At 37.7% G+C, this 20,718-nt stretch overlaps 1 protein-coding gene across 4 annotated transcripts in view; it reads left to right on the top strand.

The window, feature by feature from the left end:
- ADGB (androglobin) overlaps positions 1-20,718 on the top strand; it is a 215,760-nt gene that overhangs the window by 108,091 nt on the left and 86,951 nt on the right. For all 4 annotated transcript variants that reach the window (XM_051855270.2, XM_051855271.2, XM_008263621.4 and 1 more), the window contains exons 13-17: positions 8,203-8,332; positions 11,973-12,006; positions 12,864-13,044; positions 13,509-13,572; positions 17,812-17,914. In XM_051855270.2, coding sequence (XP_051711230.2) covers positions 8,203-8,332; positions 11,973-12,006; positions 12,864-13,044; positions 13,509-13,572; positions 17,812-17,914 — 512 coding nt within the window. The remainder of the gene's footprint in view (positions 1-8,202; positions 8,333-11,972; positions 12,007-12,863; positions 13,045-13,508; positions 13,573-17,811; positions 17,915-20,718) is intronic.

Genomic DNA, 20,718 nt, shown 5'->3' with positions numbered 1-20,718 from the left:
CTCAATTCAAATTAGCTAAGATATGGAATCAACCCAGATGAACACCAATTAATGGTTGGATGAAGCAAATGTAGTGTATATGTATGTATATATACTATGGACTACTACTCAGCCATAAAAAATAGTCAAATCCTGTCTTTGGGACAAAAAGAATGTTATTGAAAACCATCATGTTCAGTGAAAAAAGCCACTTTCATAAAACAAATATGTTACGTAGCAGATGCATATATACATATTATATATGTATATAAAATACAAATATACAAATATAAATACAAAATACAAAAATACAAATATGTATATAAAATACAAAATATGTATAGGAATTAAATTGACATCTTGTGATTTGATTGGTCTTTTTAGCTCTTGTTTGTACTTCTGAGGAACTCTGGTCTTTCTACATTTTACTTGTTGATTATTATGCTTGGCTGTGCTTTAAGTCTGTGATTACGGAGTCAGTTGAAATTATGTTTTTGCAAAAATTAAAAAAAAGAAAGGAAGGGAAGGAGGGAGATTGAGAGAGCAAGGGAAGGAGGGATATATATACTATATTCTTAAAATTGTACCTATGGAATATAGGAAATCTGTTTTCCTCATATTATTAAAAAATTTTTAATGAAGTCAAAATTCAGGAAGTTTCAAAACCACCAAGCAATATAAGTACAAATTAAACTGCAGCTAGATACATCATGGTAAATCCAAAAACAAACATAATGCAACAATACATAGATATAAAAGTAAAAGAAATACTGCTACACAAAGCAATGTGGATGACTTTTACACAAAAATATTAGACCCAATAAGTCTAATTTTTAAAAGTACTTGGTTTATTTTTAATTGTTCTATTAAGATACATTAAGAAAATAAAAAATCAAAAGGCAAATGTATTGTGAGCCATGGCAGGGGTTGTCTGTGTTGAAGAGTAGTGACCATGATTGGTAGGTGCCTCTGGCAGGGCTCATGGGCTGCTAAAATCCCTTGATCTGCATAACGGAAACACAACCATGTCTGTTTCACAGTTAAAGTTTAGAATACTTTGTTCCATGTGCTTTCCTACTTTTAGAGTCTCTTTAGATCACAGCCAATTCAATTACATTTTTATAGACTTTATTTCACTTTAGAATATTAGAGATGAGTTTCATAGATTTTTAAGGGCCAGTCAGTGCTATGCATCAAGAATTGAACACTGAGAAGTGGGTAAGGAGGAGTTCCTTTGCAGCACTAATAGGCAAACATTGGCAGTTAGCAACATCCACAAAGGACATCTTCATAAGCAATTTGGGACTTGTTTTCTCAATGTATGATTGTCACCAATTTATAAATCAAGTTTCCCCTAACTTTAAAAAATAAATCTATCAATTCTATAAACTTTTTAACTAGTTAAATTTATTTAAACATTTTGCATTACATTTATGACTTATTATATATTACTTTCTCCTTAAGTACTTTAAAAGCCAAAAAAAGTTAGTTAAAAATAAAATATTACCAACTATTTAAATCATGGCAAAAGTCAATTAAAATTATATAGGAACTTACAGAAAGTTAATTTTTTCTATGAGCACTTACTTTTTACAAACCAAGATTTTCTTAAACCTTTTAACTTAATGATCATGTAAGTAAAGTTAAATATTACACTATATATTTTTAAAATTTTTGTTTATGTAGTGGGGTAGGGAACAGAGAACACTCGTACCTACTAGTTCACTTCACAAATGCCCAGGAGCTAGGAATGCAATCCGGGTCTTCCACATGGGTGGCCATAACCCAGTTACTTGAGTCATCATCACTGTACACCAGGGTTTACATTAAAAGGAAGCTGGAGTCAGGAGCCAGAGACAGGAATTGAACCCGGGACTGCGATGTAGGATATCAGCATCTTAACCACTAGGCTATTTGCCAACCCCTAAACTGTATATTTAAAAGCCTTATTGGTCAGATTATGCAACATAGTTGTAGGACCCAGCTCCCGCCTCTCACACTCTCCCTGCGGAAACCGAAATTTCTGCATGCTCGGGTCTCTCATATAAAATGTTGTAGCATTTGCATATAGTTTATGCAATTTGCATTCTAAGTCATTTCTAGATGAATTATAACACCTAGTACAAGGTGAGTGCTATATAAATGTTTGTTCTACATTGTTTAAAGAATAATGACAGGGCAAAACATTTGGACATGTTCAGTATAGACACATATTTTTCTAAACATTTTCCATCTGCTGTTGATTTAATAGATGGATACAGGCATCTCAGATTCAGAAGAACTACTGTATTACAAAGTATTATATAGAGGTTCATAGTCTGTGCGGGTTGCTATAGCAAATCTGCCAAAGTCTATTTGGTTTATAAACAGCAGAATTTTACTTCTCAGAGTTCTGGAGGCTGGGAAATCTGAGATAAATATGGCCCTGGTTTGTATATGACCATTTTTTCTCTATAACCTCACCTGGTAGATGGGACAAGTGACCTTCCTGTAGTTTATTTATAAAGGTTCTAAGTCCCTATCTTCATGTTCTAATCACCTCCCAAAGTGTCCACTTCTTTTTATTTTATTTTTTTTAAACTTTTATTTAATGCATATAAATTTCCAAAGTACGACTTATGGATTACAATGGCTTTCCCCCCGTACCGTCCCTCCCACCCACAACCCTCCCCTTTCCCCCTCCCTCTCCCCTTCCATTCACATCAAGATTCATTTTCGATTATCTTAATATACAGAAGATCAGCTTAGTATACATTAAGTATGGATTTCAACAGTTTGCTCCCACACAGAAACATAAAGTGAAAAATAATAGATGATTTTTTAAAATGATGATGAAATCAGAGCAGACCTATTGTCATGTTTAATCCCAGTGAGAGTCAAGTTGGGAATTGATAATTTCTTTTTTTTTTTTTTTTTTACAGAGGATCAGTTTAGTATGCATTAAGTAAGGATTTCAACAGTTTGCACCCCCATAGAAACACAAAGTGAAATATATTGTTTGAGTACTCGTTATAGCATTAAATCTCAATGTACAGCACATTAAGGATAGAGATCCTACATGAGGAGTAAGTGCACAGTGACTCCTGTTGTTGACTTTACCAATTGACACTCCTGTCTATGGCATCAGTAATCTCCCTATGCTCCAGTCATGAGTTTCCAAGGCTATGGAAGCCCTATGAGTTCTCTGATACTTATCTTGTTTAGACAAGCTCATAGTCAAAGTGGAGGTTCTCTCCTCCCTTCAGAGAAAGGTACCTCCTTCTTTGATGGCCTGTTCTTTCCACTGGGATCTCACTCGCAGAGATCTTTTGTCAGAGTGTCTTGGCTTTCCATGCCTGAAATACTCTCATGAGCTTTTCAGCCAGCTCCGAATGCCTTTAGGGCTGATTCTGAGGCCAGAGTGCTATTTAGGACATCTGCATATCACCACATTGGATATAAAGTCAACATATGAATGAATTTCTGGGGAACATAGCCATACAGTCTATAGTACACACAGAACTATTATTAACATAAAAATGTTAATGCTTCATAATTTTTCTGATGTATTTCATGCTTAAGTTATCCAGTGTAAATCAGGATTCTCCAAAAAGACAGAACCAACAGGAGCTATAGCTAGAGAGATTATAAAGAGTCATTTGTGGCCGGCGCCGCGGCTCACTAGGCTAATCCTCCGCCTTGCAGTGCTGGCACACCGGATTCTAGTCCCGGCCAGGGTGCCGGATTCTGTCCCGGTTGCCCCTCTTCCAGGCCAGCTCTCTGCTGTGGCCAGGGAGTGCAGTGGAGGATGGCCCAAGGCCTTGGGCCCTGCACCCCATGGGACCAGGATAAGCACCTGGCTCCTGCCATCGGATCAGCGCGGTGCTCCGGCCACAGCCCACCGGCCGCGGTGGCCATTGGAGGGTGAACCAGTGGCAAAGGAAGACCTTTCTTTCTGTCTCTCTCTCTCACTGTCCACTCTGCCTGTCAAAAAAAAAAAAAAAAAAGAGTCATTTGTTAGGGGAAGTGGCTCACACAATATGGAGTTAGAAAAGTCCCATGGCAGGACCTTTGCAGGCTAGAGAGCCAGAGAGTCTGGTAACATAATTTTCTGAGTTCAAAGACCTCACAACCAGGGAAGCCAATGGTGGAACTCTGTTTAAGCCTGAAAGCCTGAAATTATGGGAAACTGCTGGTGCTTGCCCTAGAATCCAAAGGAAAAATGAATTTGGAGTTCTGATGTCCAAGGGCAGAAGAAGAAACGTGTACTACATCCAGCAAGGAGAGAGTAAATTCACCTTGCCTCTGCTTTTTTGTTCTGTCTAGGCTCGCAGATGATTGTATTGCATCTGCCCAAACTGAGAGCGGATCCTTCCTATTCAGTTCCCTGACTGAATTCACATCCAGTCTCCTCTAAACACTCTCACAGATCCACCCCAAAATATTGACTTTCCATCTGGTTAGATATTCCTTAATCTGCTCTAGCTGACGTCCAAAAGTCACCATCACACACACTAATATAATAATTTTGCCATTCCAAATAATTTTTTGATATCTTTCAGCTGCTTGAGTTTACGTATGAATTAGCGATTTTGATAGTTGTTAAGAACTGGGGCCCTACATGGAAAGCCAAGACACTCTGGCAAAAAGATCTCTGTGAGTGAGATCCCAGTGGAAAGAACAGGTCTTCAAAGAGGGAGGTGCCTTTCTCTGAAGGGAGGAGAGAACCTCCACTTTGACTATGACCGTGTCTAAACAAGATAAGAGTCGGAGAACTCAAGGGGCTTCCATAGCCTTGGAAACTCATAACTGGTGCATAGGGAGATTACTGATGCCATAAACAGGAGTGTCAATTGGTAAAGTCAACAACAGGAGTCACTGTGCACTTACTCCTCATGTAGGATCTCTGTCCTTAACGTGCTGTACACTGAGGCTTAATGCTATAACGAGTACTCAAACAGTATATTTCACTTTGTGTTTCTATGGGGGTGCAAACGACTGAAATCTTTACTTAATGTACACTAAACTGATCTTCTGTAAAAAAAAAAAAAAAAAGAAAGAAAGAAATTATCAATTCCCAACTTGACTCTCACTGGGATTAAACATGACAATAGGTCTGATCTGATTTCATCATCATTTAAAAAAAAATCATCTATTATTTTTCACTTTATGTTTCTGTGTGGGAGCAAACTGTTGAAATACTTACTTAAGGTATACTAAGCTGATCTTCTGTATATTAAGATAATCGAAAATGAATCTTGATGTGAATGGAAGGGGAGAGGGAGTGGGAAAGGGGAGGGTTGTGGGTGGGAGGGACGGTATGGGGGGGGAAGCCATTGTAACCCATGAGTCGTACTTTGGAAATTTATATTCATTAAATAAAAGATAAAAAAAAAAAAAAAAAAAAAAAAGAACTGGGGCCCTAGTCATGAGTTGCCAAGGCTATGGAAGCCTTTTGAGTTCACCGCCATTCCCTTCTAGCTTGTAGGGTTTCTGTTGAGAAGTCTGCTGTGAATCTAATTGGAGATCCTCTGAGAGTAATCTGACGTTCTCTATTGCACATTTTAGAATCTTTTTCTTTATGTTTCACTGTGGTGAGTTTGATTACGTGTCGTGGTGAGGATCTCTTTTGGTCATGTATACTAGGGGTTCTATAGCTTCCTGTACTAGGATGTCTCTGTCCTTCTCCAAACCTGGTAAGTTCTCTGCAAGTATCTCACTAAAAAGGCCTTCTAATCCTTCCTCCCTCTCCATGCCTTCAGGAACTCCTAGAACCCGAATGGTGGTTTTTTAAATAGTATCCTGTAGATTCCCAACAATATTTTTTAGATTTCTAATTTCCTCTTCTTTTCTTTGGTTTGACTGTATACTTTCCTGTTCTCTTCTAAGTCTTCTAAGTCCGATGTTCTCTCTTCTGCTTCACTCATTCTGTTTTTAAGGCTCTCTAATGTGTTTGTCATTTGATCTATTGAGTTCTTCATTTCATTTTGATTTCTCTTCACTGTCACACTTTGCTGTTCTACTAGTTTCTGCGTTTCAATTTGATTCTTCGTTAAGATTTCATTTTCTTGAAGGAGATTTTCTATCCTGTCAAGTAAGGATTTCTGCAGCTCAACCATTTGTTTTTGAAAACTTCTAATTGTTCTTATCATAAATATTTTTAAATCGGTATCTTGCATTTCTTCCATCTCATCATCTTCATGATCTTGGCTTGGGGTGTCTTGTTCCTTTGGGGGTGTCATAATGTCTTCCTTGCTCTTGTTTCCTCGGTTTCTGCTTTTGTTGCTTGGCATTATGGAGATATTCTCTGATTCTTCTTCCTTTGCTGGTGTTTTTTCTTGTTATTCTATGACTGTATTAAGTGGACTGTCTGCTTTTGATGGAGCCTTAGAGGCTTGAGATGGGTGTGGCCTGAGAGCTCTGTTTGGTTCCTCAAGGTTAAGGGTGTGCCAAAGGTGACACTCTCAGGTTAGGCGTGGTAAACCTCTCTCTCTCTTTCTTTTTTTTTTTTTTTTTTTTTTTTTTTTTTTTTTTTTTTTTGATTCAGAAGGTAAGGAGGTACCTTTCTCTGAAGGGAGGAGAGAACTTCCACTTTGACTATGACCCTGTCAGAATAAGATCAAAGTCGGCGAACTCAAAAGGCTTCCATAGCCTACTGACGCCATAAACAAGAGTGTCAAATTGTTAAGTCAACAACAGGAGTCACTGTGTACTTATTTCTCGTGTGGGATCTGTCCTTAATGTGTTGTCCAATGTGAAGTAATGCTATAACTAGTACTCAAATAGTATTTTACACTTTGTGTTTCTGTGTGGGTGCAAACTGATGAAATCTTTACTTAATATATACTAAATCGATCTTCTGTATATAAAGATAATTGAAAATGAATCTTGATGTGAATGGAATGGGAGAGGGAGCAGGAGATGGGAGGGGTGCAAGTGGGAGGGAAATTATGGGGGGGGAAGCCATTGTAATCCATAAACTGTACTTTGGAAATTTATATTTACTAAATAAGTTAAAAAAAAAAAAGAATTGGGGCCAAGGACCATTGGGACAATTTTTCTCACAATTAAATTAGATTTACACAGCCTTTTAAGAATCTCTGTGTCTGTAGAAACCACAAATGGCTTCATTTTATAATCTAAATTTCCTGAGTTACTCCCCTATTTAATTTTTCTTGTATCTTCTTTCAACTTTATTACCTGATCAAGGTGGATGAAATTCTAATAGCCATATACAGGTGACTTAATAGCTTGATTGAATTCAACTAATGTATTCACTGCTTGAATCTATTATGAATCATTTGCATATTCATTATATGTGACAGAGCCAAATGCAAAGATGCGTGAATAGCATTTTATCCTACTTGAGAGACAAGTTGCTTATCTCATCTCTCTGAGCAGTCAGAGTTCTTAGGTCAACATGAGAGAAAACCCTTGTTTTTTTCTGGAAAGCCCTTGAAAATGACTGCTATGTAAGTTTCCTATCGTTGGAAAACTATCCTTGTAGTAACACACCAAACTTGCCCATTCTTGGCTCATGGCCTTGTTTGAGAGAATTAGTGCTCCAGAAATATGTTTGTGCTACCCTCTAGTGGCAGTTTTATGCAAATTGGAGAAATTTGGTTAGAGGTAAATTAAATTTTATAATTAATGGGAAGCACTGGAAAAAATGACTAAGTTTATGAAGCTCATATATACAGAACCTAATTTTATCTTTGAAATATAATTTCCTAAATATATACATATATATTCTACAACAAATGTGTTTTTATTGTGGTTTTAAAATTCCAGCTGTGGAGTCATATCAGCAATTGCTTGAAGGAAGTGCTATACACTTAGGTAGCCAGTATGAATGGCACAGTAACAAACTTGAGTTTTTTAGATTTGTAATTAAATATATAACTCTGAGAAATGTTTCACTGACATATAACTTACACTTAAATCAATTCTAAATGTCAAATGCTTGTGTTTTGATCATCAATATCCAAAGATGGCCACCAAAGCTTTAAAACAGTGTTCTGGAAAATTTTTACACCAAAACATTAACAGATGTAGACTGTTTCTTCAGTACTATTAAAGGTAATTCAATGCTTCAACATAAAATAAGAAAACATGACTTGTTATAAAAAAAAGTGCATGAAAAAAATGAACAAAACTGTTACTTTGCATTATTGACAAAATTGCAGTTATTTATGAGCAACATTAAACAAGATATTAAAATAACAGGAATGTTTTTTCCATTAGATATTGCGTGCCATCTCTCATTAAGAAAGGAGTGCCTCTGGGATCTAGTTTACCTTCTGTCACTGAAAGCGATGAAACTGCAACCACAAGCCAGCAGGACTTGAGTCAAATAACAGGAGCTATGTCTCAGGTAACTCTGTTACTCTTAAACTTGACCCAAACCTTGATTATAGAAAACTTTTTTCTTAAACTTTGAAATATATTAAACATATAAAATAATGTGTAACATGCATCTGAGCACTATAAGGAATGTTATTAAAATAAATACCTTTGAGGTGAGCATTTGCCATAGTGGTTAACACAGCCCTTGGAATGCCTATGAAAATATTCCATATTTGACTGCCTGACTTTGAGCCCCAATTCATTCAAGTCCTAAGTCCAGTTTCCTGCTAATGTGTATCCTGAGAAACAACAGGTGATGGCTCAAGAATTTGGATTCCTGTCACACTTATAGGAGACGTGGATAAGTGTTCCTGGCTTCAGACTCAACCTGTCACAACCATGGCTATATGTAGGTATTTGGGTAGTGAACCAGCATATAGGCAATCTCTCAGTGTGCTTCGCAGCTGCTCAAAATAAAAAACAAATAAATAAGTAAATAACAATTTTTAAAGTAAGTGTATTAAGTATCTATAATGTAGTTACCAAATGCAATATTCCTCTGCAGTACACTCCCCTGTGTATCTCTTCTAGTTGTATTTCCTCTTTCAGATGTTTATATTAATCAGCTCCATACATTTTTCTAATTTTTCCAATTATGTGTATCATGTATTTGTAAATAATATATAGCTTGATTTAATTTGTACATAATTTTAGTAGACTCTTAGTGTATTAATTCTTCTGTATCTTCTTTGACTTACATCATATTTGTAAGATTCAAGTCATTTTTGCATGTTAGAGTTTTTAATTTTACTGGCTTATGGTATGTATTATATAACCATACTGCAATTATTTTTATCAGTCACAGTGTGATATCTGTACTCATCCTTTCTTACCATTGCAAACAATGTTACTGTGGTGTTTCTTTTTTTTTATTTATTTTTATTTTTTGACAGGCAGAGTGGACAGTGAGAGAGAGAGACAGAGAGAAAGGTCTTCCTTTGCTGTTGGTTCACCCTCCAATGGCCGCCGCGGCCAGCGCGCTGTGGCCGACACACCACACTGATCCAAAAGCAGGAGCCAGATGCTTCTCCTGGTCTCCCATGCGAGTGCAGGGCCCAAGCACCTAGGCCATCCTCCAGTGCACTCCCTGGCCACAGCAGAGAGCTGGCCTGGAAGAGGGGGAACCTAGTGAGCCGCGGCGCCGGCTGTGGTGTTTCTTAAATGTTCCCTCTACACGTGTGTCAGAGTTTCTTTAGTTTTGGGACTGATTATCTTTTATGTGTGTGCTACAGCCTCCTTTGACAATGTTGTAAAATTTCTAACACCAATAAGGACAATTAATCTATTTTTGCATATTAATTGACTGAGGACTGTTGATAGGGCACTGTGGAAAGTAATACAGCTGTCTGGGCTAGCACTGTGAAAACAGGTAGCTTCACTATTTCATGGTTGAATGACTACCAAGCATAGTCATCAGTTGGCCAACTACAGGTCACAGGACTATATATAGACAGGAAGACACAATCACATGAAATATGACAATGATCCTAATAACTGCTGTAATTTCAAGATAATGACGAGCATATATGACCATTTAAGATGTTTACCATTTAACATAATGTAAAATACTACGATTTATTTTATTGATAGGTCCCTCAGTTATTGCTAATAACATTATGGCTACTTGCATAGACTGATAATTGATAATTGACAAAAATACTGAATTTCAGTTAAAGAGGTAATTTTAAATAAATCCATGTTAATATTTTCCAAAAAAAAAAAAATCTAACTGTGGGCCCCAGAGGACAGTTGGTTCAGAAACCATAAACCTTGCCTTCAGATATGACTCTCATACTATAGCTGATAGATCATAGGGCATCTGACTGTTTAACCTTACACCAAGATGTCAAATATTTCTCCAAGATGTGTCAAGGCTCTTTCTTGTCAGCATTATCTGAAAATTTTCTTTGCTTAACATCCAGGTCAATATTTAATGTTCCATTATATTTGACAACATGGTAGATGTAAAAGAATATTTTATTTTTTAAATAGGTAGTATAGCACTATGTTCAAAAGTAAAAATCTAAAGCACAAATATAGAATTGCTACTTTGCATGTGCCTCTCCATTCTGTTTTGCTGTTCTGGCCTCTGTAGAAGACTTCCAAGATTTCTTTAGTTAATTGGAGAGAATCACATCACATACTACATTACATGATCTCCTCTTTTTCTACTCAAAATTTAATTTTTTTATTTTTTAAAATACTTAATATGTTCTGGAGATTTTAATATATACTTGAAGAATGACTTCATTCTTAATGTAGCATATTAATTCATTGTGTGATGAACCATAGGTACTAACATCTCTGGATGGACTCTTGAGTTTTTTTTTCCAATTTTTTGCTATTATAAATAATTATGTCATAAATGAATTTGTACATGTGGTGGAATTGTTTGGTCAATAATTTTTGAGGAATCTCCACACTGTTTTCCACAGTGGCTGCACCATTCTTTCTTTTCACTAACAACATAAAGTTTCCCTTTCTCCACATCCCCAAAACACTGTCTCACAGTAACTCTGAATTCATATGGAGAGATTTCCTATTCAATTTCTCCAGTTCAGGCAATTTTCAATGTCCTGTTTATGCAGGACTGGTTTCTGAACCAGAAGGCTGTATCTCATTATGTCCTCCTCAGATGTCGGTCAAATGTTTCTAGAGTGCTAAGGCCTAAGTAGGATTGCTCTAACTAGAACTTGGTGGTCAGTTATCTCTGCTCTGCTTTCTCCTCCATATGCTAAATGTTGTCCAATATAATTTCTGACATCACTTGTCATTCTGTATGAATTTGTACCATTTTATCTTTTATACTTAAATTAATAGAGTTCCAGAGAATCTAAAGTTTTATTCACAAATTCACCATAATTTCCTGGTTAGAAGTTTCAGGAACCATTTTTGTCATTGAAAGCATACTTTCTGGGTTCTATACAATAACGAAGAATCATGGTCTCTTAATTTCTCTGTTACTGACAGGTACCTCAATGCCAAGTAAAATCCCATTGTTTTAATTTAACTTTTGTTACGAGTCAATCATTTAGTGCATTCATATACTCTGTATTTTTGTTTTTAAAGATTTTATTTATTTTATTTGAGAGGTAGACTTACATACAGTGAGAGGGAGAGACAGAGAGAGAGGTCTTCCTTCCATTGGTTCACTCTCCAAATGACTGCAACGGCTGGAGATGCGCCAATCCGAAGTCAGGAGCCAAGCGCTTCTTCCTGGCCTCCCACATGGGTGCAAGGGCCCAAAAACTTGGGCCATCTTTTGCTATCTCAGGCCATATCAGAGAGCTGAATTGGAAGTGGAGCAATGGGATCTAGAGCCAGCGCCTATATGGGATGCTGGCACTGCAAGCAGAGGATTAACCCACTGCTCCACGGCACCGGCCCTATTCTGTGTTTTAACATCATAAAGTTAAATCTCAATCCAATATTTAATTAGGTTCACATATTTTTAATTTGAATCTGTTTACTTTATGTTAGTAAGTTTTCCCAGGAACTGTGTTTTCGATGCTTAAACAAACATTGAAAGACTTGGGCACTTTAAATAGCACTTTAAATGTTTTGTTGAATTCAAAACAGTTTCTTAACACTTTCTTTTTATTTCATAGGGTACTTTTCCATCACTGGTTATATTAGGAAAAGGTAAATCAACAATATTCTTGTGACTTTTTTAATGAACATCAAAGAACACAGGAGTCCCTCCCTCTTCCTGGCTTTTGGAAGAATCTCTTCAGAATCCCCATTGGTTTGTTGACTGTAATATGTAATGAACTAGGAAAAAAAGTAACTTCACTTGTTAAACTCAAAGTTAAGACAAAATATAAAAATAAAAAGAATCTGGCTAAAGACCATAGTAATATTTGCATACTTAAATATATGTACACCATGATCAAAGTACTGAAACCATTACAGATTTTCTAGTTCTTGAACACAGACTTGATCAAAGCTCAAATGTGTGGCATATGTATATATAAAATTTTGTTTTCTGTACTGTATAAGAGTTTTTATATTACTTGGTTAATATAAAATAAGGCTACAGAATGACTGACTACAGGCAGAAATTAAATAGTTTACTGGCCTACATTTGTTGGGGTATATCTCTCAATTTGTCATTTTCTCTCTGGTGTCTGAGCCGTCTCCTCATATATAAATATGTCTGGCTATTGCAGACATATTAAGCATATTAAGCACATATTAAGCACATAAGCTGGGTCATTTCTCTTGTAACTTCACAAACTCTAAAGAACATGTGCACAACTTTATCCAAGTGGTTTCAAAATTCCTGAACACTAGTGTTCATGATACTTGATAGACTTCTCCGAAGTGTACAAAACGTGTCTCTGTGGGGACATCTGCACATTTGAGACCTGCATGTAAATTATTATTTCAGCAAATATTTCTCCAATAATAAACTTAGAACCCCCTCGTAGTTTTTTTTTTGTATTTTTATAATTTACTATTTAACCAGATAATCTGTGTTTGTCTTCTACTTTGCACAGATGAGCAAACAGACCCTGGATTGAGTGATACTCATCAAACTAATGGATTGAGCTTGGAAAAAGATTTGGTCAGCCAGACAACAGCAACACAGGAAAAATCACTAGAGGAACTCATAACAATAAATACTTGTGTTTCCAAAGAAATATGGTTAGATTTTGAAGATTTCTGTGAATGCTTTCAGTAAGTTTCCAAAAGTTATCCATCTAACTATGTTGTAATGGCTAATCCTCAACTGCATTACTATGCAAACCACATCAGGGTTTATTAACCTGTATGTAACACTATGGTTATATAATCTATGAATTCTTAATTATCATTCAAAAAAGCTAAGCCATGTTACCTTTGTACTGACATAATAGCAAATAAAAATTCTAGAAGGTGAAACATAGATGCATTGATTATCCATATAGCACAATGGTAGTAAAACTTGTCTCAGGCTATTTCCAAGTTCTCCAAAGTATTGTTTGTTAGCAAAGAGGAAGGCAATTTATTTAATGACATGATTTGTGTCTCTTCAGGAAACATACTCAACATGGTTGTTATTTTTAAAAATGTTTTGCCTATAATTATGTAATTCCAAGTAACTTGACATGTGCACTAATCTTTGCATATAATAACAATAATGTGCTATAAATATTTTTCAGGAATATATATATTTTTCACAAGCCAAGTTCATACTGCCTTAACTTTCAAAAGTCAGAATTTAAGGTAAATATATTATAATCTCCTCTTTCCCTTTTTATACTTTTTTTCAATACAATTGAAATAGTGAGAAACAGCTTTAAATGTCTTAAGTATTTCTAAATTCATGACATATTTTTAAAATTAATTTTGAAATCCTTCTACTAATTCCTTATCCAGACCATAAGCAAAATTCTATGAGCTCCTAACTGAAACTATGATCCACCTGACTGTGTTGTAGTGGCTAAATCTGTAGCTGCATTGTTCAAATTCATATTAATAAAATTTTGATTTATGAATTAATAAAGGTACACAAAGAAGTTCCCTATATTTGGTTTTGTTTAGTATTTGCTAAATAGTGTGTATTTCCTAAAACATAAGTACATTTTCACCACCATGTCTGTGTTTTGGCTTTCTCTCTTTCTGGTTCTGTCACTGATTCTCTCTCTCTCTGCTCAAATTCTTCCCACTCCCTGCAGTGTCTTCTCTTTTATCCTTATGGCTTTACTCTAGCTAATGTCTAGAAGTACTTCAGAACAGTAGAGATGTCCTTGGTTTTGTAAAGCCTTCTTCCCTGGTTGGTCAAGTGACTCGACCTCAGGCTCCTCTCTGTCTGCTCAATGCTCACCCAGGTACTGATTGCCCATCCCAACTGCCTGGTTGCTTCTCTGTGTCCTCCCTGTACCCTGTGCCCTGATTGGCATTAGCATCTTCAGAAGAACTGTGTCCTTTTGTTTACTATTGTGAGACCATTGTTGATGTAACATGGGATCTCAATTAAAAAAAAAAAAATGTTAAATAAACTAATTAGAATCTCACCTTGGGTGGAATTTTAGAAATCACAGTGAAACATATTCTGGGACTGAATTGAACTGAAATTTGCCTGTTTAAGGCCAAGGACATCCAAGGCCTTTATTATATCCCACACCTCAATGAACAGTATGCATAGTGAGAGTTGCAGGTAGTCTTTGAAATGACTCCCATTGCACTTGTGACACATGAAAACACAGGCTCAGGAAACCTTTCCGGTCCAGCTCTCTGCTGTGGCCCCGGAGGGCAGTGGAGGATGGCCCAAGTGCTTGGGCCCCTGCACCCACATGGGAGACCAGGAGGAAGCTCCTGTCTCCTGGCTTTGGATCGGCATAGCTCTGCCCGTTTGAGGGGTGAACCAATGGAAGGAAGACCTTTCTCTCTGTCTCTATCACTGTCTATCTATCAAATAAATAAAAAAAAAAGAAAGAGAGATTGCATATAAGTTTTCATTATATCATTATCCTAATATTTGTGTGTGTGGCAAAACAGAAAACTATTCTTTGTTCTGCTATTTTCATGAAATGATTTAAATGAAAGTTAATTTCTTCTTAAAGTCTCTTCTTGGCAAAGACACTCCCAAATGTGTCCTTCATTCCCCTTTGCTTCTTTAAACATTAATGGTTTGAGAAAAGTATAACTTTTCCCTAATGGGCATTAGAACTCAAATTTAACGGTTTATGGATGGCCTGGGAGGAAGCAGTGGTGACAATTAGAGGCCAGGCAGTCTTGACTTACTATCTTGTGCTACCAACTAAGTTTGGGATACGGGGCCTGAGACTCACCCTTGGCAGGTTCCAGAGATCAGTGTGAGGATAGGGCAAGGCCAGTCAATGGTGTTGTGCTGGCACCAGGGCAGAGTCCTTTTGCCTTCTGCATTTCTGTCTTCAAAAATGACAACAAATGAACCCAGTGCAGAACCTTCTCGGGGTGCATGTTGGAGGAGCAAGTCCCAAATTCCCTTATCCTCTCAGCAAGTGAACATTGAAGCACCTGCCTGTATCACCAACATGTCTCAGCTGAAAGGCAACAAACGAACTGAAGTGTCAAAGGACTACTACTGTAGAAAGCAATAATTCATTTTATTTTTTTTAACTTTTATTTAATGAATATGAATTTCCAAAGTACAGCTTATGGATTACAATGGCTCCCCCCCCATAAATTCCCTCCCACCCGCAACCCTCCCCTTTCTCACTCCCTCCCCCCTTCCATTCACATCAAGATTAATTTTCAATTCTCTTTATATACAGAAGATCAGTTTAGTATATATTAAGTAAAGATTTCAACAGTTTGTACCCACATAGAAACACAAAGTGAAAAATACTGTTTGAGTACTAGTTATAGCGTTAAATCACAATGTACAGCACATTAAGGACAGAGATCCTACATGAGGAGTAAATGCACAGTGACTCCTGTTGTTGACTTAACAATTTGACACTCTTGTTTATGGCATCAGTAATCACCCTAGGCTCTTGTCATGAGTCGCCAAGGCTATGGAAGCCTTTTGAGTTCATCAACTCTGAGCATATTTAGACAAGGTCGTAGTCAAAGTGGAAGTTCTCTCCTCCCTTCAGAGAAAGGTACCTCCTTCTTTGATGACCTGTTCTTTTCACTGGGATCTCACTCACGGAGATCTTTCATGTAGGGTGTTTTGTGTGTGTTTGTTTTTTTTTTTTTTTTTTTTTTTTTGCCAGAGTGTTTTGGCTTTCCATGCCTGTAATACTCTCATGGGCTTTACAGCCAGATCCGCGTGCCTTAAGGGCTGATTCTGAGGCTAGAGTGCTGTTTAAGACATCTGCCAATTAGTCATAATGATAGGACTAAGAACCAAAGGGAGCACATAAACAAGACTAGTGTCTGCAAATACTAGCTGATAGAATAAAAAAGGGAGAGAACGATCCAACATGGGAAGCGAGATACACAGCAGACCCATAGAAAGCAATAATTTTAAATAAGTTACATTGCACCAAACATTTTTGTTGCGGGTGATTAAATAATAAGGTTTCCTTTTTCATAACACTGTGTTAACATACATGATTTCTATTTCAAATATTAACTGGTTATTTTAGTATTGTAGTAAAATAATATGTAAACCTTATTGAAGTATAGCAACAATTAAACGATTGAACACATTTAATGTATACCATAAATCAAAATCATGTTACACCATATTTGCGAGGCAATAAGCACAGCCATCAAGAGCAGCTTTAGAGTCAAACATATACCTACTTCACATCTCAGCTTTGCTACTTACAAGTTCTGTGACTTTGAAAAATCACTTGACCTCTCCTTGCTTCAGTTTCTTCATTCATAATTGACTATATTAATAGTAATCAGAAGGATGAGTTGAAATCCTATATGTGTACATTTATCTGCTGTCACTTAAGGAAAATTATGCTTTCATTCAGAATTTCATTGCATCTTCAAACTAAAAATCCATCATCTGGTATATTAATAAGCAGCAAGTGTATTTCTGAAGATTGTTGGAAATAGGAGAGTTTATATCACATGCATCCCTGTAAAATACTTTATTATATGGATGTTTCAGAATATTGGGGAAATATAGAATAAAAAGATAAGTTTTGGTATGAAAATGTAGAATCCGTGCAGAGTTTCTTCATGAACTTTTTGAATATACTTCATGTGCAAGAGTTTCATATTTTTCTCGCACCAAAATGCTTATTTTATTTTGCAGTACACCCCATTAGACACATTCTTTATTTTTTAAGAAATATTTATTTATTTGAAAGGCAGTGTTTTACAGAGAGGCAGAGAAAGAGAAAGAAAGAAAATGGCTTTCCATTCACTAGTTCAATCCCCAAATGGCCACATAGCCAGAGCTGTGCCAATCTGAAGCCAGGAGCCAGGAGCTTTTTCCAGGTCTCCCATACAGGGGCAGGGACCCAAGTACTTGGGCCGTCTTCTACTGCTTTCCCAAGCCATAGCAGAGAGCTAGATGGGAAGTAGCAGCCAGGACTCAAACCAGCGCCCATAAGGGATATGGCACCACAGGCAACAACTTTACTCACTATGCCAAAGCACCAACAGACACAGACTTTATTGTTTAAAGTTATTCTCTAAGACCTCACTGCCTATCAGGGACCTAGTCCCTGAGCACTCCTCAGTCCTGGACTTGGTCTCCTTCTCACTTTGTCATTTGTGGGGCATATATATCCTTTTCTTTCCTCATGAAAAATATCTTGGCCTCTTTAATACATGGTGGTCATCTCACAGAGGCTCTGCAGATCCAGCTTCTGTATAGACTATCACCAACATTCACCCAGTATGGTTTTCTTCCTATTATGAACCCATAGGTACTTATTTTGGTACCCAGAGAGAGTAATTTTCTTACCAATGTAGGTATCATACAACATTATTATTAGAAGTGGAAAACAATACACATTTACATGTTAATTGGCTGATGCGGTGTATGATGGTTGGTCTGATTTCTTGCAGTTTTCAGAAGAACGTGTCTCCTACTATCTGTATGTGGACAGTCTTAAACCTATTGAACTACTTGTTTGCTTTTCAGCATTGGTACGCTGGGGGGAATCTGGAGGTAAGAGCACTGTGGAATTTATAGTCTTAATGCCTATAGAATGTCCAGGCCAGGAACATGAAATAAGGTTTTTAGACCCTGGAAATACTTCCCCCTCAGATCTTCTCTAGAGCCACACAGGGACACCAGTGCTGAATCCTCTGCTACTCTTACTCCCCAGGCACTGAAGATTCTGCTCCTGCTTGCTTCTCAGGACCTCTCGGTTGCAGACAGGTTACACCTATACATGTGGTCATCCGTGATTCTTTCAAAATCTATTGAATACCTTGAACTCCTTCTTCTCTGATTTGGCAAATCCAACGACCTTTCCCTTCACACCTTCTTGATCTCTGATATAGTTTGGATGTGACTTGTCCCCTAAAGGTTCAAGTGCTATGGGATTGGTTCCCGAGTAATTGTGTTGAGGTGCTATAATCTTTAAGAAGGAATCTAGAGAGGGGTAATCAGGCTACTGAGATGGAGCAGCCAGGACAAGAACCAGTGCCCACACTGGCAGCATCCCACCCCACTGTACCACAACACTGGCTATGGAGGTGCTGCCCTTGAAATGGATTAATACTGATTTGAAGAACTTAGTTCTCCCAAGAGTAGGTTGTCATAAAGAGATGTCCCCTCATGCATTGGCCTGCTCTGCCCATGGCCCATTCCCATGGAACTTCTCTACCAGGATGTGACAGACAGGGGAAAGCCCTTTGCAGGATGTCAGAACAATATCATTATTCCTCTAGAACTCTGAGCAAAATAAAACTCTTTCTATAAAGTACCCAGCATCAGATATTTTGCGAGAGAAATAGAAAATGGACTAATGCAGCCCTCTGCTTTTGTGATTACCCTATAGACTCTAACCTTTACCAGTTACTGCCTTATGTCAGTCATCAATCATCTTCATTTCAAGTTCCCCATTCTCTGATTACCACCCATGGCTTCTCCAGTTCACTCTCTCTGAAATTATGTGCCTACAACTGACACCACCAGGACTTCCCTCCATCTATTCTGCCACTTTCTTTCTGCCCATCACTTTTCTCATGGCCATTTTCTCTCACTACCAACATAGTTTTTGTGACCCACCACTATGATTACATCCTTGTGTATACTCAACATACTTGCCCTTCTTACATTCATAAATTATATTCCTGGCTAAAATCCCAATATTGTTTAAACTCAACTCTGCACCTAACCTGTGGTTGAATCAGAGAAGCTGAATGTAATTCAAGAAAATACAAATATTCTGGCTAGCTTTGTTTTCATTAAGGAACATGACTCTCGATAAGATTCTTTAGCACTGCCACATTTTCTCATGGTCACTCATTCTCCTCTCATTCTCATGATGACTATTTAAGTCTCCCCCCCACCCCCTCCAAACCTTCAACTCCTTAGTCTCACTCATTCTTACCTGATGAACTTGCTTCTGAAAAGACAGCAGAAATCAGAAACAACTCATATCATCTTCCCACAATGAACTCTTTCAAGTTCTAGTCTGACTTCCTTTCTGTTCTGAGAGAAGGACTGACCCTGCTCCTGTGCAACCCCAACCTTTTTGCACACACACACACACACACACACACATTCTTTAATTCCCTGATCTGTTCTGTGAAAACATGTAGTTTTAGCTGGAATTAAAGTACCTGACACTGCAGGGTTCACTCAGTGTTTGCCGAATGTTTAACAGTGAATGCTTTGCCAGCATTGAGGGGCAGAACTTTATTTTCACCAAACTTTTCTCAATGCTTTGAATGGTACCTGGCATACAACAGGTGTATAATAAGTACTTGGTACATAATGAACTTTCCAAAATGTCGTGATCTAGGCTTAGTATGTCTACAAAACCTGTAGCTTCCAAGTCACAGCAGTTCCTATAGCACCTAACTTCTATATGCATGAAGGCATTTCAGGCCATGTTGCAGCTTTATAGCCTCAGTGTAAGTGTTTTCTCGAAGCAGAGCAGTAAGTATTTAGCCCTCAGTGACTAGTAAATACAATATAATATGTTCTTTATTCACCTTAGAAGAAAAAAAATTTTTTTTTTTTGACAGGCAGAGTGGACAGTGAGAGAGAGAGACAGAGGGAAAGGTCTTCCTTTGCTATTGGTTCGCCCTCCAATGGCCACCATGGCCAGCGCGCTGCAGCCAGCGCACCGCGCTGATCTGATGGCAGGAGCCAGGAGCCAGGTGCTTTTCCTGGTCTCCCATGGGGTGCAGGGCCCAAGCACCTGGGCCATCCTCCACTGCACTCCCTGGCCACAGCAGAGGGCTGGCCTGGAAGAGGGGCAACCGGGACAGAATCCGGCGCCCCAACCGGGACTAGAACCCGGAGTGCCGGCGCCGCTAGGCAGAGGATTAGCCTAGTGAGCCACGGCGACGGCCAGAAGAAAAAATATTTTGAATTAAGTCTTGTTAATTTTCAACGTCTTCATAAAGTCAAAGACTCTGAGAACCAAAGATTAAAATTTAGATACATGAGGGCAGATTTTGATCCATTTTGACATTTATAGTAAAGAAATCTCTTTCCAAAGTATAATGTGTTTTATTTTTTAAAATTTTATCTTTAGTGGTGAGTATTTGGCCCGGTGTCTAAGATGCCAGTTAAGACATTACATCCCACATTAGAGTACATGGATTCGATATTTGCCTCTGGGTCCTAACTCCTCTTCCTACAATGTGCACCCTAGGAGACATTAGTGGTAGCTCAAGTATTTGGGTCCCTGTCTCCCATGTGGGAGACCTGGATTGAGTTTCCAACTGTCAGCCTCAGTCTACCCTAGTACTAGCTGTTGTGGGAATTTGAGGAATAAACTGGCAGATGGA

The sequence above is a fragment of the Oryctolagus cuniculus genome, chromosome 5 (assembly GCF_964237555.1).
Source record: "Oryctolagus cuniculus chromosome 5, mOryCun1.1, whole genome shotgun sequence".
In the NCBI taxonomy this organism is placed as follows: domain Eukaryota; kingdom Metazoa; phylum Chordata; class Mammalia; order Lagomorpha; family Leporidae; genus Oryctolagus; species Oryctolagus cuniculus.
Note: the sequence above shows the minus strand (reverse complement) of the source record. Positions and strands in the feature narration are given on the sequence as shown.